Genomic DNA, 26011 nt, shown 5'->3' with positions numbered 1-26011 from the left:
TTTTTGCGCCATTATGCTGGTGAAATTGGGTCAAAAACCTGCAATTACAGCCATGGACAAGTTTGGACAACTTGGTGAGAGTTAGGTAAAAGTGTTCGGATCATCTCTTTGCAATAAGAATAAAGAAATACCGAAAGGTGCACCACTCTTTGGGGCCTACAGGGTGTCGCTGTCTGCTTGGCAGCACTCTAGCTGCCAGGCCGTGGTGTGTGTGAAGTGTTAATTCCAGTCACAGGTTTATTCGTGAAGTTTTCCTGTGTCGTAAAGTTCGAGTAAAGTTTATCAAGTAAAGATTCGGGTGAAAGCTAAAGTCTACCGCCCTACGGGCCGGTTTCATGGTTCCGTCGCCGAGACAGAATCACTTTTTCCTTAAAGAGTGAGCCTTGGTTGGTTTGCGGCGAAGACAGAGAGCATACGAACTTGGAATTACACTATGGCTGACAGGACAAAAGACGCCAGGGAAGAGGGTTCCTTTTCACAGGATAGACAGGTTGTTCCTCCTCCGGTGTTCGAGCTGGCGAGAGTTCATGGCCACCCCTGTCCAGTTTTATTACCTTTTGTTGATTTGAATGCTCCACAAGGTCAAGGGTATATGACTAGGCAACTAGACGAGGATGCGTTCAGGACACAGTTTGTTGCTGTTGTGAATGTGTTCTCTTGATTGGTGCAGAATCCTAGGTTTATGGAATATCTGCAAGCGCTGCCAGTGTCACAGCAAATAAGGCAATTGTCTCATGCAGTAGAGCCTATTGAGGCTCAAGCCAAGGTCCCTTGTGCGTCCCAGCAGGGCAGGGAGCACTCACATGTTGTGGAGTCACGTGGGGCTCCAAGACAAGTTCCTTCTATCCATGAACAGGTGGTTAGGACGCCTATTCCACAGGCTTTACCAGTTCAGCCAGCCGCCTTTCAGAGTCCGCATGCTGCATGCATTAAATGGACAAGGAACTAGTTTCCAGGCTATGCAACAGGTTTTTCCAACACCCATGGTACATCCTGGGTATTTCAGGGGTGGATCAATGTTTCAGAGCATGGCTGGTTATGCGCCTGGAAACCAGCAATATATGCCAGGAACAGAGTTTGGAGGTATGCAGGGCATGATGCCCAAACCCCATGTATGGTAACATTGGCATGCAGCAAAGGTTTCAGTGCAATCCGGGCCAATTTGGAGTGCCATAGGGAAATTTTGGCATGGTTGGTTTTTCCGACCAGCAGGCACGTATGGCACCAGTGACGCAAAATGTCAACGGCAATGGCCCAAGGGGCGCTGATGATCCCTCTTACAGTGTTCATGTTGCAGACGCTTCCCTATGACAATTTGGGAGCACTGGAAAAGCCAAAAGCATACAAAGAAGGTGGTGCAACTGTAAAGTTTGATACTTTCAACGGCTTTGAGGATAAGGCAAAGGCTCTTACTTTCCTCCAGTAGTTTGATACAGCTTATGCGGGGGGGGGGGGGGGGGAGGATTTAACAGAGGCCTCTAAGGTCAGGAAAGTTGCCACTTTCTTGAAAGGCAATGCGCTTACATGGTGGACAACTCTATTGATGCAAGGACAGGCACCCGCCACATGGGTATACTTCAAGCAAATGTTTGCATCTGCATGGTTGTCAAATGAATTTGAAGCCAATGTCATGACGCATTGGCACCAACTCACAGCGGCTACTTGCAAGATCCTACAAGAGTACAATCGGAGGTCCTGTAAAGCGTTCCTCTTAATAACCTCCTACAGGTTTGTGCCACTGACAAAGCGAATTGAGAAGTATTGTTGTGGGCTACCTAATGGGCTCTTTTACAGTCCCTACCCCGACCCCGTTCAATGTTTCTACCATTTGTAGAGTTTAGGGGTGATAAATTTAAAAACCTTTCATGGCATTGACTGTCACAAAGCGTCAGAAACTAATGACGTGGCAGTGCTCGGACACTCACACAATTGTACGGAATCCTGCGATACGCGATGACTGCTGCCGAGACAACGTACGGCCAGGCTGACACGGCACTGTACGGACGCCCGCTTTTTGCGCTGACAGGCTGGCGTGGCAGAAGTACGGAATTCTGCAACTTACGCTGACTTGCTGACGTGGCAGAGCGTACGGATTCCGCTGACAGCTTTTTGTGGCAGTTTTTAACCCATACCAGTATTCTGCTGTATGACTTTATGACACGGAATTCCCGAAAATGAATATGATTGATTTGTACTCGCTCATGTGACTTGTTTGAGTGCAAGAACTGAAAGACGAAATGACTGCAGCATTTTGGTCTCATAAATCTCTATAGACATGATTGCAATAAGGATTAGTTAATTGGGCATCAATGAGGTCCGAAATGGATGCGATTACTAAATACGTTGCCGATGGTCATGGTCTGAGATTTGGAAAGAATTTCTCTGTGGTTTTTCATGTGATGCCTTGTGATGTGATTGTCGTTTTGTACAAGTAATAGAGGTGCCGTGTCTAGTGCGTCGGTACTAACAGTCAATGTCTATTAAGACAGTTTCTGGCCTTTGTCTGTTTTGCAGGCGTAATCGAGGGCGATTACAGTTCTTTCAAGAGGGTGGTAATAGGTATGTCACAAACTGATGACGTGGCAATGCCCGGACACTCACATAGCTGTACGGAATCCCGCGAAACGCGCTGACTGCTGATGTGGCACTGTACGGACACCCGCTTTTCGCGTTGACAGACTAAGGTGGCAGCTGTACGGAATTCTGCAACTTACGCTGACAGCCTAACGTTGCAGAGTATATGGATTTCCGCAGATTACAGTGACAGCTTTTTGTGGCAGTTTTTAGTCTAGTTGATTTTTGAACAAGTTGCTTTTGATTTTGAAAGCTTTTGGGGCTCTGTTTTTAACATCCCTTGTAACTCTTTATAAGTGACCCTAGGGGCTCACTCTGCAGAGCATATGAACGCAGAGTCTGAGAGCGAGCACCCGCGGGGCAATTGTACTTTGTTCAAAGATTAATATAAAAGAAATACCGAAAGGGGCGCCAATCTTTGGGGCCAATATCTCTTGGCACAAAACTACGTCGGGCCGTGTCGACTCTCTTTTGATCTGTGAATTATTTTGAAGTGAATCTCTGTTATGTCGCGGTAGAATCTTGACTTGGGGTGTCCAAGTTTGTTAGACAAAGTGATGACATGGCATGGCCTGAAGGACAGATCTCGACCTAGGAGTCTGACACCCTAGTGAAATGAAGCAAAAGAAGTTCCAACTTACAGGTTCCTGTCGAGAGGCCCAGAGAGGTTAGGAATTAAAAATCTTAACCTTCCAACTTATGGGACTTGATCGAGGGGCCTGGAACCCTTTTAAATGAAGCAAGGACACCCAATTTGCATAGGGCAATGATGACGTGGCAACGTGCATTTTACGGGCTGATGTGGCACAGCATTACGGACTTCTGCGTTTTACGGCCAGCCCAAGAAGCGCCAGCTTTTGAAATCCAGTGCTTTTAGAACTCCACCTTTTCATGTATTTGGCCACAGCCTTTATAAGTGTGCCCAGGGCCTCCTTTGTACTCTAATTAGCTTGAGAGCACTGAGAGAGGGAAGACCCTCGGACATTGTACTTTGTGAAGTCTAATGATAAAGAAATACCGAGAAGCGGCACCAACCTTTGAGGCCATTGCATCTGAGCACAAAACTATGCCGTGTCGTGTCATCTCTCTCTCTCTCTCTCTCTCTCTCTCTCTCTCTCTCTCTCTCTCTCTCTCTCTCTCTCTCTCTCTCTCTCTCTCTCTCTCTCTCCCCAAAGTTTTGCACAGTTATTTGCAGTTTCTCACGTGTGTCGCAATAGATTCTCAGCTTGGAGTGTCCAAGTCTATTGCATTGACATAATAATCAACACTTAATCAGAGAATGGAGTAGAGTGTAGACATAAACTTGATTACTAGCTTGTTTCAAAGTGAGTATTGAGAGGCTCATTATATAGAGCTAGTGTAGGCATCTCATCTGGCATCATACATGAAATCATATGGACCTTCAAATCAACCCAAGTCCACTTGTGAACTAGTGGGTGTCCTCTTAGGCTACTCGGTGTAACAAGAAACGTTTCGTGTGTTTCATTGTTTCGACACGTTTCGTTTCGAAAATGCCAAGACGAAAAATAATACGAAACACACAAATTTCTAGAGGTTATAAAAAATATTTAGGTGTCTCGTAGGTGGATACAACCTATATACATGCTTTTACAAGTGGTAACACATGTTGAACATTATTCATTATGTCTAATTTTGAATTTTGAAAATTAGACCCTTTTTCTTTTAACTTGAGAAACACGTTTCGTCCCCCTGTTTCGAGTTTGATTTGAAACATTTCGAGCGTTGCGTGTTTTATTTCGTTTCGAAGGGAAAAAAAGTGTTTTCTTGTGAATAAGAGGCTACTTTAGGGACCTTTTAACTAAGTTTAAGTGAGTCCACACCCTCTAGAAATGGCCCTCATAGGTACCTACACCCCATAGGTGTCTTTTCCACATGCTACCACATGGTTCCATGCCACCTAGGGATCCCAATAGACAAGAGGTGTTACATACAAGCATAGGATAAAGCCTATAAACCTAACACACACAAAGAAAAACCATAGCCTGATTTGTCTACTATGTAACCTAGAGTGGGCAGACACAATGCCAACATCGTAGTCAAGGCTTGGTGTGAAAGCAATCTACAATTTTGATTCTGTTGTGGAGCCTCAATAAGCCTCTAAGGTGGTCTTATGGCAAACACCAAAGTGATGAGGAAGACCCAAGGAGACTAACTTTAAATATAGCAATGAAAGTTTTAATCTCAGTGTTAAACACTGAATCCGGATGTAAACAAAAAGCTATATCTTCACATGATGAGGTAAAAACCAAAAGCATGACACATACTTGGCGATGCAAGTTGTTCAACTCGACATCATCATGATCAACGATCCCAAGGCAGCCTGTTAAAAGTTTAAAATCATATCAGAAAATTGTCTGAAATTCTATGTATGGGAAAAGTGTATAGCCTTGCAAAGAGAATGTGAAAACAACGTCAAAAAATGCTGCAACAAGCTTTTCTTGTTCTGCTTTATACATATATAGATATAGATATTTTGTAATAATGTGTCAACTTCCCCAGCTTTGAAACATCAAATAGATAATAAAACTAGCTCACATTAAATGCTCATAAATTCTACTGAGCAGCATCAAACACCCTCAGCATGCAAAAGTTGCCCAGGTTCATGCACCACCAAGCGCTTGAGCTACAATTTTACAAGCTTACTTCACAATCAAGTAAACCTTCAAAAAAAAGGGAGTCATGCCGTTACCAATGCCTGCAGCCGCCAAATATAGAGCTGCTGAAGAGCCGAGTCCCCCAGCACCAACCACCAAAATGGACGAATTCAAAAGCTTTTGTTGTCCTACAGATGTAAAACGCTTCTCTTTAAGCCAACAACTTAGGTGCATTGAATTCTCTATTAGCAGCATACAAAGAGAAACATGTACACACAGAATTCAACATAACAAATCTTCAAAGACATCAACTTTTGTCATCCCAGAGTATTTGTCCTGCCTGTGACAGGCTGACATAGCTATGAAGTAGCAGGCATAGTTGTCATAGTATGAAAGACTATTCCAGAGTCGTGCATCGCCATAGAGTACATATCAGGTTGAGGGAAACAATTTGAGAGTGGAGGAAAGGCAAAGAGAAATGGTGCCAAAAGGGCTGACAGTGACAGCCACTTACTCAAGTTACATTTATGGGACAAGAGGGCTACTTACACATAAGGTCAGAAAATTCTGTATTTATAAATACTGCAACATCCCCACTAACATCGTTGGTGCCCAATAGTGAGTGTAGAACTAGGTACGAATATATGCTCCCACACGCCCACACACACATACATCAATACAAAGATTTGCTTACTGAGTTTCAATCATAACTCTAGAGATGCAGGGTAGACTCAACCATAATGAAGCATAGCACTAAAAGAAGCATTAAATTAGCACAAAAATGAGGTAGTTGATAGGGCATACGCACCACATACGATAGAAAGAATAGCACAATATCAATTGATCATAACTCGGACAAAATTGAAAAACTTCACAATGTGAAGTTTGCATGTCCGGACTTCGCTATACCACTAAAAAATACACCTAGATGAGTCCAGGATAAGCCCAAATTCACCCTTAAAGGTATAGACTCATGGTAGTCACCAGCTCCATCATGCATAGTAGCATTGACTAAATACTACGACATTCCCACTAACGTCGTCAATAGTGGGTGTAGAACTAGGTACCAATATATGCTACACCACACACACGCACGCACGCACAAGCATACATCAATAAAAAGATTTGCGTACTAAGTTTCTCTCATAACTCTAGAGATGCAAGGCAAACTCATCCATAATGAAGCCTAGCACTAAAAGAAGCATTAAAGAAGAAAAATTAGAACAAAATTGAGGTAGTTGACAAGTCATACACACCACAGAACATAGAAAGAATTAGCACAATATCAATTGGTCGTAACTCGGACGAGAACTTCACAATGTGAAGCCTACATGTCTACTATACGACTAAAATATACATCTACATGAATCTAGGACAAGCCCCGATTCACCCTCAAAGGAAAGTGCAAGGTATAGACTCATAGTAGTGTCGCTAAATGGACTATTTTCTTATTTTCTAAATAATTTCTATTTAATGAAATTAGGATATTTGAATTTGTGCACTTGAATTCGTAAGTTAGGAACTGTAGATCTACTAGAACCGATAAAAGCCATCGGATGTGTCATATGATGGGTGACATTAAGCATCGTAAAGAAGTTGTTCCATAACTTCGGTGGGGGAGACTGGGAAATCACATTAAGCATTGTAAAGGAGTTGTTCCATAACTTCGGCGGGAAAGACTAGGGAATGGATATTCCTAATGAGTCATAGGATGGGTGACGTGAGCATCGGATAGGGAATATTCCCTTTCAAGTTTTAGTCCCCTAGGTCGGTCCTCCATAAGTTGATGAAGTCCTTTTGTTCCTTCTTCTTCTCCTGCTAGGGTTTAGGCCATCGGCCAACGGTTCCTAGTCCATTGGTTGGCTTGATGTTTCCACGTCACTGACTTGCCACATACCCCTCTCTTAGAGAAGAGTAGTCGTCCTCAATTACATCCGCAAAACAACTTTAGGACAGAAACTTTCTTCAATAGACACTGACTGTATGTACCCATGTACTAGAGTCCACAACAACATACATTCACAGATCATGCAGTTCACAAATCACACACATAATTGACATTGAACGCTCTGTTTCAATCATTCAGTCTAGTCATCTCATCCATCCAAAAGTCTTGATGCACTAGATCCCTGTGTAGCCATCTCATCTCTCCCGAACTTTTGATGCGCTCACCACAGTATCCAGTCATCTCATTCATATAGGAATCTTGATGCACTAGAATCTCATTTCATCATTCATTTAAATTTACAAACAAAATTCATGATTCTTATCTTGGATCGAAAAGTTAACGTATTCATTCATGAGCTACTGTTGCTCCTAATTGCTTTCTGATGCAAATTTCTCGCCATCTCATCCACGATTTCACTTGCAAATAGGCAAAACTTCAAGCAAAAGGTTCACCTCGTTGCAAAAGAGTGGATGTTCAGTTCCATGCTTCCAAATGCTTGCAGATGCGTGTTCCTCGCTCCTATTACCTGTTATCTGTAAACAAATAACAAGATCTTCCAAAAACATTAATTTCACACATGCTGAAATTTTTTGCAGAAACGCTAATTTTCTCTTGAAAACCCTAATTTTCCAAAGTTGTCAGAATCAAAATTCGTTCACATCAATGCGTAGAGCTTGTCGAGAGAATAAACTTTGTCTTTTGTCAAGAAGATCAACTCCTTTTTCTCCTTTTCCTTGTTCTCTCCTCATTTCTTCTTCATCCCACTCCATAGCTCCATCTGTGGGTTGGCGTAGGATCGATTCTCTCGTAAAAAAGGGGGAAAAATAAATAAATAATTCCTATAGAATCTCTTTGTTCTCCGTCCATGTTGATAGAATCGTGCTCCGGTTTGCAGAGGGCAAATGGTCTTGGGTTCTTTACGGCTTATGTCCCTTAAGATAGAGCGGTGAAGACGGAAGCGCGCCCGATGCACGATGGACTAAGGGTGGGAGTGGCTTATAAGTCCGGGGTAGAGACACAAAGATTCTTTGATAGAAAAATTTAGAAGCGTCATCTTGCTGTGTCTCCTCTTTGGTAGGATCGGTATGCTTTCAGAAAAAACACATGCCTGAAGCTCTGATACCATTGTAATCACTTTTGGCGAGCGATCAGACGAAAATACAGAGATGGCCGTAATCTACACACTTGGCAACACCCAAGACGTACTGGCACCAAAGATTGGCGCCCCTTTCGGTATTTCTTTACTATCGCTTCAAGATGATACAACTCCCGATGGTCCAGCCTTCAAGCTCTGTGTCTTGATGCCTGAGAGAATGTCCCTAGGAGCACCTATAAAGATTACAAGGGATGCTCAAAACAGAGCCCCAAAAGCATTAAGCCTAAAAGCACTTAATCTTAAAAGCATCTGCTACTAAAAGCTAGCGCTAAATCTCCCAATTTCAGTCAACGCAATTTGCGGAAATCCGTTGCTACCACAACCCACGTCATCACCAACAATGCAAATCGCAAAAATTCTATACAGTAGTGCCACATGGCATGTCAGCGTGATTTACGAAAATCAGCTCCAACGATCAAACTTTTGTCTTTCGGTTTTTAGGCCCCTCGGCCAGTGCTCCATAAGTTGGAGTCCTTTTATTCCTTCTTCTCCTGCTAGGGTTAAGGCCGTAAGCCGGCGGTTCCTAATCCATTGGTTGGCTTGGTGTTACCACGTCACTAGCTTGTCACACCCCATGATACCCTTCAGAGGATGGAGTCGCAATTTTTGTTGAAGACCTACACTCCACTAGTACACCTAGAAGGATGGAACATAGCACCTACCATGCAAGACAAAGGGCCGTATAAAATGATCACGGCAATCAAAATAAAAAGCGTCCCCCTGAGGACCCTGATCCGTCTAAGAAGCCAGAGGGCACCGAAAAGCGGCTTAAATATCTTTCACCCGCCCAGTATAAACCTTCAAAGAGGAAGAAAGATGTTTCTATAGTGGAGAGAGAGGACACATGAAGCCCAACTACCTTGTTTGGTAGCAACAGCAAGCACAAGCATCTTTGAGGAAAGAACAAACGAAGAAGAAACCCGTTCCACCAAGCTCGAATTCTATTCCTGTTGTACAAGGGAATACGAAAGCACAAAAAGGGAAGCTTCAACTTCTAAAGGGCTGGAGATCTTTGCATAACTAGTGAGTATTGATCCTCTATCATCCGGGATCAACAGACAACTTTATCCCACTAGATACTACAGAACGCTTGGGCCTCTCACCGGCTCAACTAGGCACTCCGGTTACATCCGGATTGGCGGTTATGGCTGAAAAGTGAAAACGCTAGGGCTGATCTGGTGCAAAAATGCCAGAGATGCTGAGGTATTGCAAGTACTAGGTGTTGGTACTACTGAGGGTACTGACTCATGCTTAAGAAGTGATCCCTAGGGTCACTTATATAGGGAATTAAAGCTGGGTCGGGCAATGTAACTAAACATCCCACATTTCTAAAAATGTCACTTATTGATGAGTTAATAAACTCACTTATAAGAGGTGCTTCACATACATATAAATACCTAGGCTGGGTACAAATGTAACTGTATTGCAACACTCCCCAGTGCCTACACGTAGCAAACACTAGCTATGCTCATGTGCAATCAGAGGGTATGCAACTAATCTAAAGTGCCTGGACATGCACGTCTTACGTACAAGCTCACAAGGGTGCCATACCACTTCCTAGGCTCTCCTAAATCCTTGTCCACATGCACATAGGGTTAGATGTGCACACGATATCCCCCCCTTTTCAAGGTGAGGTACTAATACCGAGCTGCATGGCTTCCGTGTAGTCCACCAACAACTGCGGGGAATCTGCAAAGAAATCTTCGTCGGCCCACTCTTTAGAGAGGTATTTGCTTTAGATTGCACAAATGCTCATACAATGGTCCTAGATGTTGAGATGTTGATGGATCTTGCTATTGATGCTTGGACCTGCGAGGCTAAAGGCTGAAAACTGATTATGCTAGGGATGTTAAATGGGATCTGCGAGCGATTGATTTGAGGGCTGAGTCTCAAAATGATGGCCAGTCTGTTGCCTTGGGCTGAAGACTAAAAACGCTAGTGCTGAATGAAACCGGACCGTGGGGCAGTAGGCTTTGGCTTTCACCCGAAATTCTTTACTTTAGACACACACATTGAGCACTTTGCAAAGAGAACCTGCGACGGGAATTAACACTTGAATACACACACGGCTCGAAAACTAGAATGCCCCGAGCAGACGTCGACAACCTGTAGGCCCCAAAATTGGCGCCCCTTTCGGTATTTCTTTATTCTTTGAGAGGGTAAATTACAAAGTAGAGTCCTAGGAATCCTTTACCTGTATCCCGCTAGATTCTACCTGATTTGGCCAAATTTCGACAACATAACAACCCCAAAACTTGCACGAAACCAATTCCCCTGCTGGAACTCACGTCCACTGGCGTATACCCTCTGATTCCTGCCCAAAAACAGTAAATTCAGCACACTGTATTTCTTGGTTTTTGCCATTTTTTCAGCCCCAAACAGTCCCCCTAGCTGTCCTCTGCCAGTGGGGCACGATTGCCAAGGGTTCTAACGTCCGTATGGCTGAAAACAGTCAATTTCTGCACATAAACAGCGCTGAATTTGCACATGTACGGTGAGGTTATGACCCTCACCGATGCCTGCTTTGGAGTATCAGTAGCTACCCCCGTTCCTGCTCAAGGAGGCTCTTGCCTCAGCACAAAAGCATGAAACCACTCAGCTGTACATCAGTCAAACGAAGAGTCCTCTTGTGGGGCATCACATAACTGCACGTAGAGGGGAGAGAGAGCAGTGTGTAGCGTGCAGGGCATCACTCCTAGCACCACATTGTACATGGGAGGGAAAGAAAGCACTCCATAGCTCTTAACCTGTGACAAAAACCAAAATGAGGCCTCTCCCAGCATAAAATTCAGCGCCCATTTTTCTATAAGAGGCAAGTCCATGAAAATCTACCACTTGGCGCATTTACAAGCATTTTCCCGTTCCGGGTTTGCCGCTTAAAAAATCTCCCGACTGGTTGCCCAGTTTACTTCGCGGCAGAGTTGCAGAATGTTGCCATACCGGAGATAATGACGCGAACACATTTCACGGCCCAAAATAGCAGTTTCCTAAATTTTAGGAAATGATTCCGTTGGGCTCCCACTGGTCATCTGACCATCTATCCTCATTGGGACCGCATGCAAAAGTGCAATGTGGCCCAACTCTCGGATACTTTCTGTTGGTAGTCCCACCTTGACTTTATGCCTTTATTGAATTCACTTCCTAGTATCCACCAACTTGCTAAGTGCGACGGGGGGACCCTACATGATCTTGCCCTGCGCCTAGACATCCTCTCACTATACGAATTCCAATGCCGACCACTTCCCGTCTGTGGGTGAAACTACCGTTCACATTGGCCATACAATGTCTGACCGTTTGCTACTTCAAAAAGAGGGTCTCAAAAATTAAACAAAAATCATTAGAAAGAAACCAACAACTAAGGTTAGCAGTTGCCACGTCCTCGTGACATAGTTAACAACTGCCACATCCTCGTGACATACCCCCCTCTTGAAATCGCAAACGTCCTCGATTGCATGCCATAAATACACGCCACCGATGATCTTGTGCTATTAACACTCTTTTATCATCGCATGTATCCGCAAGAAAGGTCGTAACACATAGATACAAATGACTTAATGAGACCTTCATACTTTTTTCATTTCCATCTATTACACCGAATTCATATGTACATTTGATGTACTAGCTCTATCATTACCCCTCCTTTGCACACGTTGGGTTGGGGCATAAGTAGGCTGTAACTCAAAGGCTTCAAGGTAAAGCTGCAATACATTTGGTGACTCTGATAGTTCATGCTCTTCCATCCACTTTGCATCCATAGGAGGATAGTTCTTGAACTTCACTAAATAACGTCTTGCAACTTGTCCTTTAACTTTTCTGTCCTTATGTGCCAATACTTGCGGAGGTACCAGGATCTCATCAAGTTCCTCAACTTTTGGCTGATCCTCATCTGGCATATCTTCTGGCACATCACCCACGAAGGGTCTTAGAAGACTCACGTGAAACGCATTATGAATCTTCCACGCATCAGGCAATTTCAGCCTGTAAGCCACATCGCTGATCTAGGCCCATAGTAACGCATATTGAGCTTAGGAAACAACCGTTCCTTGCCCTTCATCTTCTTTAACCTTGCCTTTCAAACCTTAGCAATACCCAATCACCAGGTGATAACAGCAATTCACGACGGTGACGATCAGCAGCCTTTTTCTGTTTTGCCTGAGTCTTCTCCAAGGCAACTTTAATTTTCTTGTACATTTTATCATGTTCTCAACATATCGATCTGCCTCAAAGATCTTGTCCTTTGTATGCAAAATAGGAGGAACCTTTTTGCCGCTCAAAAGATGCTTTGCCAGTAGACGAATGCACCGTATTATTGTACGCATATTCAAGCATAGGCAAATATTGTTCCCACTTGGGATGCAGAATTGCATGCCTCAATCTACAAGAAGTACTTATGGCTGTGATTCACGCCTTGTCTACCTAGAAGCATTATCTTCTTGTCACGTGACACATCCAACCCTATGTGTCCGTGGACAAGCTACAGCATGATCAAGGTTCAGTCAGTCAAGTCAGTCTAGATTAGAAGTGATCTGGCACTTTTGTGAGTCTATTTGTAGACCGTGCATGCCCAGTCACTTAGTGTAGATGCATATCCTCTGGTTGCACACAACATGATCATCAGTATTCCCATCAGAATCCATTAGAATCAGTTAGGGGATTTTTCCAATGCATTTTGCCTATTTTCCCTATTTTTGACATTTTTCACTTATTAATTTTAATGACTTCCCAACAAAAGTAGATAGGGCAATTTTGCTAAGAAAATATATAAGCAAACCAAAGCTAGCACTCTTTGGCAAATGAGCAAGGAGCACAACAGGCCCCCAGGCAGCAGGTACTCCATCTCTCTCAGCAAAGAACTTCTACACCCCTTGGCGTTTTTGGTCATACCTCATCGCCCACATTCAGCCTTGGCGTTTTGTCACCACCAACAGTCCCCTAGCCCTGGCGATTCCAATTTCCCCTCATCGCCAACATCCCCACAGGTCTAGCGTTTTCACTAACGCTACAAGTCAAGTTCAGCGTTTTCATTTTCAGCCGAATGTGAAGCCATTGTACCAGCATTTTCAGCACTCATGAACAGCAGCAGATTCAGCCCTAGATATTGCAAAAGATCATCATTTTCAGCATCTTAAAACGCAGCCAAATCAGTGTTTTCAGCCACCCCGAATCAGCCCCAGATTTTCAGCCATAGCGTTTTTGTGGACAGCAGTTAGAAGATTGCAGATTTCAGCCCTTAAGTCGTCGTCGCCATCCCCGTCGTCGTCACCGGCATAGTCCCAAGTTGCATCAGTTTCCATGCATCAGCATTGTACCACTTTGTGCAATCATAAGTAGACCACTTTCGCCGACGAGAGAGGGGCCTTCTGAGGAGGGTTTTACAACGTCTCTGGTGTCGTATCTCTCTTCTCTCTCTATCTCTCAGACTCATACACTTGCACGCACAGTGTCCATTCACTTTGTTTGTGATCATGGCATTCTCTCACTAAGAACGGAAGGCTCTACCTTCCATAAGAACAAAAGGAACCTTGAGCACAGTTCGGAGCACTCATCTTGAGCAAAGCGCAAACATTCATTCCGCTGCACCTAACATTGGTATCAGAGCTTTGGCAGTGTTCTGTATCACTCGAGGAAAGAACCACAAGAATCACAAGAATTTTTTTTTGCTTGTTGAGGTCGCATGAACCCAAGTTCGCTTGGGCGTGTCGATTCCTAATCGTGTGTTTTGAAGAGTGACAGGAATCCCAAGAAAGAAGGGCTTGTCGAGCCTCCCCTTGTGTCTCTTTTCACTCATTGAGAGCGGACCGTGCACTTAGCGGCCGGCCACTCGACGTGAGGTGGGAAAAAGCAACCTTGGTGTGAGTGCAAGGCTGCCAAGGGGTGCGCCCGCGGAAAGGAGTAGAACTCGGGTGAAGAGAAGATCCTTCTCAAACGCGGTTTGCAAGCGAAAGAAAACCTCAAGAACCAAGACCCCCAAGAACCCAAGACCCTCAAGAACCCAAGTTCCTCATGAACTTAAGAACCAAAGATCATAGTGCATGGTCGTCACCCGAAGCGGAATGGATACTTCGCATACAGGTGATGAGCATGAGAGAGGCGACGAAGGATTCTCCCAACCAGGAGATTTTTCCAACCCTCCCCCTTCGCCATCTACGCCACGAGTTGGACCCACGTCTATGGAGGCGATGGTCAACTCGATGTTGGACATGATGGCACAACAACAAGAAACGAATCGAGTTGCGTTGGCACAACTCGCAAGCAAAGCAGGACAACAAGAAGCTAAGGACCGCGAGCGCGACGAAAGAAACGCAAGAATTGTCGCACAACAAGAAGAAAATCACATTGCTTTAGAACGCGAACGCGATGCACGAAAAGAAAGAAAAGAACTAAGAAAGGAGGAAGCGGCAGCACGAAGCGCGGCCTTGGAAATCGAGCGAGAGGCTCAAAGAGAACTACGAACTCAAGAATTGGTTCGATAGGTACTTGCCTCGAAATCCAAACCACCCAAGGATCGTGGGAGTTCATCAAGTGGCGCAAGCCACGATGCGGATTCCAACCATCCAATCACAGAGAAGTTGACTTTCAGTAAGTATGATGGTAAGATGGATACTACGGTTATTCATTCTTGGTTGCATCAATTTAATGCTTATTTTGCGACAACTAAGAAGACAGGAAATAGCAAAGTTTTGACGGCAGCTATGTACCTTGCCGGTGATGCCATCAATTGGTACCACGCATGGCAAGAGGCACAGCTAGCCGCGCACCTAGAGGAAGCCGACGAATTCACGTCCCTTTCCTTCAATTGGTCTGATTCCCAAGACAAGCTCAAGGCGCGGTTTATGCCACCTCAGTAGCTGGCACGATTGAAGGACAATTGGCGCGCTCTCAAGCAAGCGCTCTCAAGCAAAATGGTATGCCGGTTATGTCTTTTTCTAATCGTGTTTTGCAGCTAGGTACCCAATTACGCAAGTCGGATGATGAACGCAAAGAGGCATTCCTTTTTGGATTGGACGAGTATATCAAGTACGATGTCGAGGTGCTCGATCCGACCGATCTCAACAAGGCGGTAGCGATTGCTCTCGCACAGGAAATGAAGCACAACAAGGGAAAGCCTAAGGAGAACAAGACTTCCACAAGTACCTCGCAGACTTCTCCGAACCCTCAGAACGGTAAGAACGGTAAGAATGGTAACTCTTCTAACCAATCTTCCAACAGTCCCTCAGAAGAGAATTCTTCCAATGAATCTAAGGGTAAGGCTAACACAATTGCTAAACCTAAGCTTACTCCAGATGAAAAGGTAGCACAAGGAATTGTAGGAGGATACATCACGTCGGAAGAGCAAAGCACTTATTCTAAGGAAGGTCGTTGTTTTCATTATCACAGTAAGGGTCACATAAAAAGAACATGTCCTAAGCTTAAATCGAATGAATCTAAAGAATCCACAGAACCCACTTTCTCTGTCAATGCAATTAATGATAACACGAGTGTGCCCCAAGTTTCTCATGACCCTCCCATTGATGATTCTCTCATTAAATGTTATGGTCGTACGTCGGGGCAGCGTTTTGTCATATTGTTTGACCCAGGTAGTATGTATGATGTGATCAGCCCCTCTCTTGTTGAGAGAGCCCGCCTCGAAGTTAGTCAGAGATCTCCTATCGAGGTCTCTGGTTTTCTTCCCGGTATGGACGCTCTCATCACGGAGGAGTGCCTTGATGTGTTGTTTGCAATTCAACAAGCTGCCTTCACTAGAAGATTTGTTGTCTCTCCTCTCTCAGGATGTGATATGATTTTAGGCATTCGATGGTTTCGTGATGCTAACCCTCTCATTGATTGGGAGGCTAACACTTTCACTCTCAATGCCAAAAGTGATTCTCCCATTGTCATTCATGGAGAGGACATTGTTCATTCTCCATCTCTCATTGCTAATATGCAGGACAAGATTGAAAGGATTCAGGAGAAGGAGACTCTTTCAATCTCTTTTTCTCCCAAGCATGACACACAGGATTTGCATGATTATGAGCAACATGATGATTTGATTGACAATGATCAGCATGATGATTTGGATGATAAAGACAAGCATGATGATTTGCATGATCAAGATGTGATTTTTCACAAGCATGATGAGTTGCATGAAGAAGATGTGATTGTTCACAAGGATGATGTGTTAGTTGATGCTTTTTCTAGCGAAACTAACATCGTTGCAGATTCGATCAATCACGAAGGATCGATCTTGGCTCTTGAGCCTAGGTCCAAAGAATCCCTTCAGGAAGAACCGGTCTTGGCTCTCGAGCCTAGGTCCAAGGAACCCTCACAGGAAGTATTATATGTTCGCATGATTGATACGCACGCATTGTTCAAATGTTTCATTCGTGATCGTTTCCTGTATTTTAGTCAGCATCGTTATGTGATCCCTTTTTCTAGGCATGACATATAGTATGTTGAGCACGTTTCTCTCATGGATGAGCACGAACATATGCGGATTTTTCATGAAAAGCTGAAAAGTATGTATGTAAGGAAGTCACATTCCATGTCTCTTCCTTGGCATGACACAGTTTCCGAACGAGCACATGAAAGTATGAGCACCAAGCGTGGGCATTTCCATTGTGTTTTGCCACAGTTGATTGCTCTAGATCATAAGAGAAAGATTCGATATCATTGTTTGCATGTATTTGATGAACGGGTTGTCACTCCGTCTCTATGTTCATCTACATTGCATACACAGTCTTTAGCACAGACACGATTTTTTCCACTCACTTTACATGGAATAGGTATGATCATGGTTTTGTGTTGGAAATGGTTTCAGGAATTTTCAGCCATGGAGATTCTTGAAGAAGAAAGAAGCATGACACTCAACGAAGTTGAAGCATCAAAGGAGCCACAGGAGACTTTGTGTCGCTTTCGGCGCGGCCCAAAAAAGCAAGCGTTGCAGACCTTTATGAAGTTCAAGTATCGCACGACCCACACATCAGAGTGGGCCGGCGAAGAGTCCCTTCCAGGATTCCGGATGCTATTGGCGATCTCCCTCAACGCCATACAGTTCGGTACCAGTACCTCACTTTGAAAAGGAGGGGATGTCACGTGACACATCCAACCCTGTGTCCGTGGACAAGCTACAGCATGATCAGGGTTCAGTCAGTCAAGTCAGTCTAGATTAGAAGTGATTTGGCACTTTTGTGAGTCTATTCGTAGACCGTGCATGCCCAATCACTTAGTGCAGATGCATATCCTCTGGTTGCACACAACATGATCATCAGTATTCCCGTCAGAATCAGTTAGGGGATTTTTCCAATGCATTTTGCCTATTTTCCCTATTTTTGATATTTTTTACTTATTAATTTAAGTGACTTCCCAACAAAAGTAGATAGGGCAATTTTGATAAGAAAATATATAAGCAAACCAAAGCTAGCACTCTTTGGCAGATGAGCAAGGAGCACAACAGGCCCCCAGGCCGCAGGTACTCCCTCTCTCTCAGCAAGAACCTCTACACCCCTTGGCGTTTTTGGTCATACCTCATCGCCCACATTCAGCCTTGGAGTTTTGTCACCACCAACAGTCCCCTAGCCCTGGCGTTTCCAGTTTCCCCTCATCGTCAACATCCCCACAGGTCTAGCGTTTTCACTAACGCTACAAGTCAAGTTCAGCGTTTTCATTTTCAACCGAATGTGAAGCCATTGTACCAGCATTTTCAGCACTCATGAACAGCAGCAGATTCAGCCCTAGATATTGCAAAAGATCATCATTTTCAGCATCTTAAAACGCAGCCAAATCAGTGTTTTCAGCCACCCCGAATCAGCCCCAGATTTTCAGCCATAGCGTTTTTGTGGACAGCAGTTAGAAGATTGCAGATTTCAGCCCTTAAGTCGTCGTCGCCATCCCCGTCGTCGTCACCGGCATAGTCCCAAGTTGCATCAGTTTCCATGCATCAGCAGTGTACCACTTTGTGCAATCATAAGTAGACCACTCTCGTCGACGAGAGTGGGCCTTCGGAGGAGGGTTTTACAACGTCTCTGGTGCCGTATCTCTCTTCTCTCTCTATCTCTCAGACTCATACACTTGCACGCACAGTGTCCATTCACTTTGTTTGTGATCATGGCATTCTCTCACTAAGAACGGAAGGCTATACCTTCCATAAGAACAAAAGGAACCTTGAGCACAGTTCGGAGCACTCATCTTGAGCAAAGCACAAACATTCATTCCGCTGCACCTAACACTTCTAGGAGCGGATCTTGTGATCAACAGAGTCTGCGGCATTTCCTTACTCAACAAAAAATATCTAAGAAGCAGATGAGATGCGCAAACTTCTTGTCCATGTTTCATTTCCAGATCCTTCATACGGGTGGAAGTAAGAACGTGGCTACAGACGCACTGTCTAGACGGCCAAGGGTGATTGCAATCACTTTTGTATAGGACCAAGAACTGGAAGCACTCCCGGACTTGTATCCGGACCACCCACACTTCTCCATTTAGAAAACGTTACAGAACGGAGACTATGAATATCCCTACTCAATTCGGGATGGTTACCTCTACCACCACCAAGTAATATGTGTGGTGGCATCATTGAGGAAGAAAATCATGGATAAAGCAGATGCTTCCCCTTATGCAAGTCACCGCGGTATTCTCCCTATGACCTTAACATTGGAACGGCACTTCTTTTGGCCAAGCCTAAAAGTAGACATCAACCAACGTGTTAGGGAATGCTTAGTTTGCCAAAAAGTCAAGTATGATCGGCATAAGACGCTTGGGTTACTCCCACCTTTGTCTATGTCTGATCAACCTTGGGAGTGTATTGCCATGGATTTTATTATGGATCTCCCTGAGACTCAAACTAGAAATGATGCGATTTGGATCATTGTGGACAAATTCAGCAAGCAAGCTCTCTTTATTCCAATCAAGAAAACAATCAAGCAGATCGTATGGCTAGGTTTTTCTAGCAGAGATTTTCTAGCATCATGGGATGCCGAAGTCTATTGTGAGTGATCGAGATCCTTGCATGGCAGGAAATTTTTGGTGTGCCTTGTTTGATAACCTTAGTACGAAGTTGAATTTTTCTTTTGCATATCATCCCAAAATGGAGGGGCAAAGTGAGATTGCTAATTCCAGAGTGTTGAACATGTTGAAATCCTATGTGTCGGACCGACTGTCTGACTGGGAAAAGTATTTCTCTCTTGTCGTGTGCACGTATAACAATGTCGTACATTCGTCTACAAGGAAAGCACCTTTTGAGATTCTTTATGGTTAGCCTTTGCTTCCACCAATCCTTTTAACTAAGGATAATATATTTGCAGTGGATAAGTTTGTCCGAGATATGGACACGTCCTATGGGCAAGTTCAGAGGGCCATACTACACTCTCACAAAAAACATGAAAAAGTTGTGGACAAGCATATAAGGAATTTAGACTTAACAGTCGATCAATTAGTCTTACTCAAGTTTGAGAAGACAAGGCTAAAGAAACAAGCGACTCATAAAGAGAGAGTGGTAAAACTTTCCAATCGTTACTATGGGCCGTTTAAGATAATTGACCAAGTGAACGATGCGACATTCTGCTTAGAGCTACCACCTAGTTGAAGGATCCATAATGCTTTCCATGTTAGTTTACTCCGGTCATACGTGGTACCGCATCCAAGTCAGCCTATTGCTAAGGAACCCCCTAAGGTTGAGAAAACACGAGATACAACAACCGGAGAAAATCATTCATCATCGGGAGCGATCATTAAAATCCGGAAAGATTACATGGAACTTGGTAAAGTTTAAGAACTATTCTACCTTGGATGCTCAATGGATGACCAACAAGCAAGAATTAGCATCTTATCCCGAGATTTTGGAAGGATATGTACAAACACTACAATTGAAGACAACTATTTAGAAGCCAGAGGGATATTGCTAAATAGACTATTTTCTTATTTTCTCAATAATTTCTGTTAAATGAAATAAGGATATTTGAATATGTGCACTTGAATTGGTAAATTAGGACTCTAGATCTACTAGGACTAATAAAAGCCATCATAAACGAACATCCCTGATGTGTCATATGATGGGTGACATTAAGCATCGTGAAGGAGTTGTTCCGTAAGTTCAGTATGAGAGATCGGGGAATGAATATTTCCAATGTCTCACAGGATGGGTGACTCGAGCATCGGATAGGGAATGTTCCATTGGTCTGGGAGGAAATCCGAATTGGGTAAAGAATTACCCGTAAAGATGCAAGCACACGAATAAAGATGGGTTCTGAGAGAGCTTTGGATAAAAGCAAGATGTTTTAAGTGCTTTCCGGGAAAGCATGCATCTAGGGACGCCTCGAGAGTGTTGTATAGCATCAGTTTTCAGCTCACAAGTTTTTATTGAGTTTTTGAACACGTTCACACTTTTTTTGATAAGTGTCCGATAAAGTGGGCAGCCACTTATTAAAAATAAAGCAAGTAAGAAAAAGACGCCCCCCTTTCTGGTTAAAAACAACAATCCCCATCTCCTCTCTCTAGAAAAATTGCCGCCATCCATCTCTCTCTCTCTCTCTCTCTCTCTCTCTCTCTCTCTCTCTCTCTCTCTCTCTCTCTCTCTCTCTCTCTCTCTCTCTCTCTCTACCTACGAGCACCCCCTGCTCCTACTATTGTCCGGAGAAAAGCACCGGCTATTCCTGCAACCTCCCAGAGCCGATAAAAACAACTGGGACGCCCCCACTTCATCAAGATGAACCAACGCTAAACAAGGAGACTCTGCCACAATGGAACCGCAAGTGATAATGATAAGTTAAGAGTAAGGAGGTTGCTTTTCCATATTAGGAGCAACAGGTGAGTTTTTTTTTCCGAGAAAAAGATCCTTCTATTAGTTAATGAAACTGCCCATAGGGCTACAACCACCTCTACAAGAGAGGGCTACAACAATCATGATGGGGAGACTCTCCCAATGAAAAAACAGCATATGTACAATGAGGCTAAATCAAGAGATGGGAGGAGGGAAAAGCCACACAGGTGGACGGTAGTGCCATCTGAGCACACCTTGGACCGTGGTGAAAAAAGGCACAAGACGCCAGAGTCGAAGGAAAGCCTCTCTGCACTCCCGCATGCGGTCGGAGCTTCCCTGGAGTCTCTCAAACTGTCCTCTGAGAGTATGGATCAGCTCTAGCCAAAGATGCGGAAGCAGTGGGCCCGCCAGATGAACCAGAGTGTCAGGCCGCTGATGAGCTCCCAACACTCCTCTCTCTCTCTGCACCACTCCTGTGGAGTAAGCTCTGTAGCAAGCTGGAGTGTAGGTCGACCCCCCTGCATCACTATCATCCGGCTGGTGGAGGATAGCTCAAACTGAAGTGTCGGGCCCGTGAGAGTGGACCAAGCAATTGCCCCCCAAGTGTATTGCCGAGCTGTAGAAAGAGTTGGCATCAGCTGAAGAACACGAGCGACACCTGCGATGCCAAAGGACAATCCCAAAGACAGTGACGCTGACTCTCCACAAGGTGGTCACAAGCTGCACATGCGGCCGAGAGACCACTATGTACAAGCCAACTCCCAACTGCTATAGCTCGGTGTGCAACAAACCACTGGAACAAAGTGACTAGCCTCGGCTGTCTAGAATCCCACAACCTCTCCCAAAAAGCTGCCAAGAACTCAGTTGTGAGACCCTCCTCCTGCCAATGAGGTGCTGTAGCAGGACGAGCCTCCCTCTGCGCTGCCAGTATGTGACGTCCCAGTCGAACAATGTACTGAAAGAAAGGGACACCTGGATGGTCTGGTGAAGAGAAAGGGTCCCTCCAAAGCCACTCTCCAGGATCCCACTATACTCGTGCCAGTGGACAGCTCTCCCAAGCCCACAGTCTCCAGTGGCCAGTCTCAAGAGCTGCTGGGTCCGGATCTATGACACAAGTCCTCCCACAGATGCCCACCACTTGGATCCTCTGAAAACAGCACTCTGCCACCTGTGGGGCCTCAACTACAACTCGGTAAAAGCGTCCCTCGCCCTGTAGCTCGAAAAACAGGGAGGGTATAGTCTCTGAGCAAGCCCGAACTGAGATGAGAACCTCCAGTCGCGTGAAGACCCCCATCCATCTAGGCGCTGCTGACTCGAGAGGTGTGAGCCACTCAGCTGGTACTGCCTCTGAGATGTCCCGACACATGCTCTGCACCCCTCTCATGCCCTGTAGAGCTGGATGCCCTGAAGCTCCTCTGACAAGCCTGAAAATTGTAGCCAGTCACCTAAAGTGCGTGCTGGATCCTCTACCATGGGACCCCAAGAAACATGAGGCCTACTACCAACCAAGTGGCCTCTCTGAGTGCTAACCATGGGGTTCCAAACAAGGGGCTATCTCTGGCACTCCTCTGTGCAAGTAGGCTAACGCTGCTCCAGGCCTCTCCGTAGTTGCTCCCAAGATCGGAGTAGACTCACAGCGAAGCGGTCCTCCGGTCTCCTACTCAAGCCAACTCTGCGCATCTCTGTGAAAATCCATCTAATCGAGGGTCGCCAGGGGCCTCCAGCCTGAGGCACCCTAGCACTAAGCCGCTGAAGCAAGAACTTCTTCTAGGGCTCCTCTCCTGGAAGAAGTCCTCTAACGATAAACTTCCCAAGAAGGGCTCTGCTCTGCTGTGTTGGGTCTATGATCCCCAATCCTCCCTGAGAACAAGGAAGAATGATGACCTGCCATGCCACTTTGGCCCGGGCTATTTGAGTGTCACGCCCTGACCAAAGGAAGTTCCTGATCAGCCTCTCTACCTGGCTAATACAAGAACTCGAAAAGATCCAATAAGAAGTGATGCACCACATAGTAGCCAACAAAACCTGGTTGACCAGTACAACTGTGCCTGCCAAAGAAAGTCGTGCGGAGCTCCAATGTAACAACTTCCTCCTGATAGACATGAGGAGGGGAGCAATCTGCTGCTCGGGAGACAATTCCAAACCAACCTGACAACCCAAGTACCGAACTGCAGTCCCCGGGGGAATCCACCTGAAACCCTCACCTGGCATCCAATCAGGCGTAGGAGCACTACCAACCGAGAAAGCCACTGTCTTTCTCCAGTTGATCAATGCGCCTGATACACAACAAAAAGTCTCAAGAGCCTGCTCACACCTGTGAAGGTTGGCCTCCTGGCCATCCAAGTACAAGGCGGAGTCATCTGCAAACTCAGCGTCCAGTAGCTCATCTCCTCGAATAGGGAGCGCTAAGCCACGTAAACCAACCTGTTGTGAAACCAAATACCTGCTCATCGCCTTAGCATAGAACAGAAAGAGGAAGGGGGCAAGAGAGCAGCCCTGTCTGACCGAGCGTGTGAGCATGAAACGATCCCCTCTACCTCCTGACAAAAGTACCTGGCTGTGCCCGTCTGTACAAAGCTGACACCCCTCTGATCCAAGCATCTGAGAAGCTCATCCTGCGTAGAGTGCCCTCCAAAAAGTCCCAATCAACTCTGTGTGGCCTTCTCAAAATCGAGAGGAAGAATCACCAGATCCTCACAACGGAGCCGCGCGAGGACAGAAGCCTCCCAAAAAGTAAAGATGTTGTCAAGGATACTACGCTCCTTGACAAAACCTATCTGTGTCCCATGTATAATGCTCTCTAGAAGTGGCTGAATCCTCAAACTTAGAGCCTTGGCAAGAATATTGTAGGCTGAGTTGAGGATGGTGATGGGGCGCCACTGTCGAATCTCATCCAAGGAGCCAACCTTCTTGGGAATGAGGTAAATCAGGCCCTCGCTCATGCTGTCAGGCATCTCTCCTATGTGCAGGATGAACTGAAAAGCACTGCAGAGATCTGGGCCAAGCAAGTCCCAGTACTCCAAGAAAAAGCTGGGAATCAAGCCATCCTCACCTGGACAGCTACCCCGGGGAGTGCTCTAAGAGCCGTGTGTAGCTCCTCTAGCTGAAGAGGAAGCTCAAGCCTCTGGCGCATCTCCTCAGTCACAAGACAAGGCCTCTATGCCCACACCTGCTCTCTGCATGCATCTTGACGCTCTGACTGAGACTCTGCAGACAATAGATCACGGTAGAAGTCAGTAGCAACTGCACGCATGTCCTCTGGCTCTAAAGCAACTAACCCGTCGGGCCTCCTCAACTGGCTGACCTTGGCATGCGTATGCCGAGGTCCCACTGCCTCAAAGAAAGCGCTGGTCACTCTGTCACCCACCTCGGTCCATTGAGCTGCATGTCGATGGAAAGCAAAGTCATGGCACCTCTTCTCTGTGTTGACAAGCTCTTGGCGAGCCTACTGTAACTGCTCCTCCAACCAAGGACTGTCTGGATGCTGCTCCTGCATCCTCTGCAAGGAAGCAACGCCCCATCGGAGACGCTGCTCCTCCTCTCCCACTACAGCCAGGCAAGCCGAAGACTCCTGAAGAAATAAACGACTAAGCTGCGCTAGTCCTGAGGCCACTCTGTCAACAGGAGAATCCTGCATGTCTAAGCTCTCTGTCCAAAGAGCCTCCACTTGCTCTCTGAGCGCAGAGTCCAGCAAGACCCTCTCAGGGATGTGCAGCATCGTGCTCCCCCTCCTCTGCATATCAGTCAATGTAAGGATCACTGGTGCATGGTCCGAAAAGGAAGTCCCTGCCAAAATGCCAACTGTCCCACCCAAGTCACAGAAGTGGTCACTAGTGCAGAAGCGATCTATCCGAGATAGATTCACACCTCCCGCTCTGCGGTCCGAACGAGAGAAGGCCAAGCTGTTTGGGGGCCTCACAAAGTTAGAATGCTGCCACACATCTGAGACCCGCAATCATACAAAACCTCTCCCAAGCTGCCAGCTTAACTCCATGCACAGTAGTATGGCTACCACCAATCCTGTCAAGAGGGGTCCTCCAACATGTTGAAGTCACCCCCTATGCACCATTGCTCTGCCTGCGACAGAGACTCAACAATCTAAGACCAAAACTCTGCACGTGCACTCGCCCCATTGGGCGCATAGATGTTCAGGAAGCCCACGAGACAAGCCTGAACCTGCATAGTGATCCACTGAACCCTGCCTGGCATAATAATCCCTCTGCCCACAATGGCCTGCTGCAAAGAATCCGCAAAAGTCATACATACCCCGCCTTGGATGCCTCCAGGTCTAAATGCAGCTGACCAAAAAGTCTCATATTGTCCACGCAAAAGCTGACCACAACGTCTAATGCGGCTCTGACACAGATGATACTCCTGTAGCATAGTAACAGGGAACGGGCGGAACGGGGCCCTCCCGTTCCCAGAACGCGTTCCCAAGCCTGGCGCCTCCTCGAAACGGGAAGGGGACCGAACGCCGTTCCCTTCCCAGGCATAACCGGAACGGCAGGCGGAACGGGGCCCGGAACGGCAAATCCGGAACACCAAAGTTTTAAAAAATGAGAGTTTGGGGCAGATTTTTTGAACTTTTGGGGGGGTGTTATTTCCATCCTCTCCTATATAAAGAAGCGCTTTAAACCCTCTCTCTCTCTCTCAAGCTCTCTACCTCACCCTCTCCCTCAAGGCTCCCTCTCCCTTTCCCTCTCCCTTTCCCTCAAGGCTACCGTTCCGGCCTCCGTTCCCGTTTCGCCACCCCGAGGGGCCCCCGTTCCGGAAACGTCCCGAAGCCCCCCGTTCCCGTTCCCGTTCCCCGTTCCCGTTCCATGTAACTATGTCCTGTAGCATAAGAAGGTCAATCTCTCCTCCCATAAGGCATTGTTGAAGCTCCTGACGCAGTCGGCCCCTCTGACGCTAAAATTGGGGCCCACCTAATCCCTGTACGTTCCATGAGACGATCCTCATGGGGAGCGAGAGAGAACTGATGCTGC

General features: G+C 45.8%; 1 protein-coding gene across 1 annotated transcript in view; it reads right to left on the bottom strand.

The window, feature by feature from the left end:
* The window catches only part of CNX5 (co-factor for nitrate, reductase and xanthine dehydrogenase 5), a 77597-nt gene that overhangs the window by 37027 nt on the left and 14559 nt on the right, over positions 1–26011 (bottom strand). The window contains exons 2-3 of the mRNA XM_086526759.1: positions 5285–5377; positions 4860–4915 (exon numbers count right to left, since the gene is read on the bottom strand). Coding sequence (XP_086382885.1) covers positions 4860–4915; positions 5285–5377 — 149 coding nt within the window. The remainder of the gene's footprint in view (positions 1–4859; positions 4916–5284; positions 5378–26011) is intronic.

The sequence above is a fragment of the Adiantum capillus-veneris genome, chromosome 13 (assembly GCF_014529385.1).
Source record: "Adiantum capillus-veneris isolate H3 chromosome 13, ASM1452938v2, whole genome shotgun sequence".
NCBI lineage: Eukaryota > Viridiplantae > Streptophyta > Polypodiopsida > Polypodiales > Pteridaceae > Adiantum > Adiantum capillus-veneris.
The sequence above is the reverse complement of the archived record's forward strand: the minus strand, read 5'-3'. Positions and strand labels throughout refer to the sequence as shown.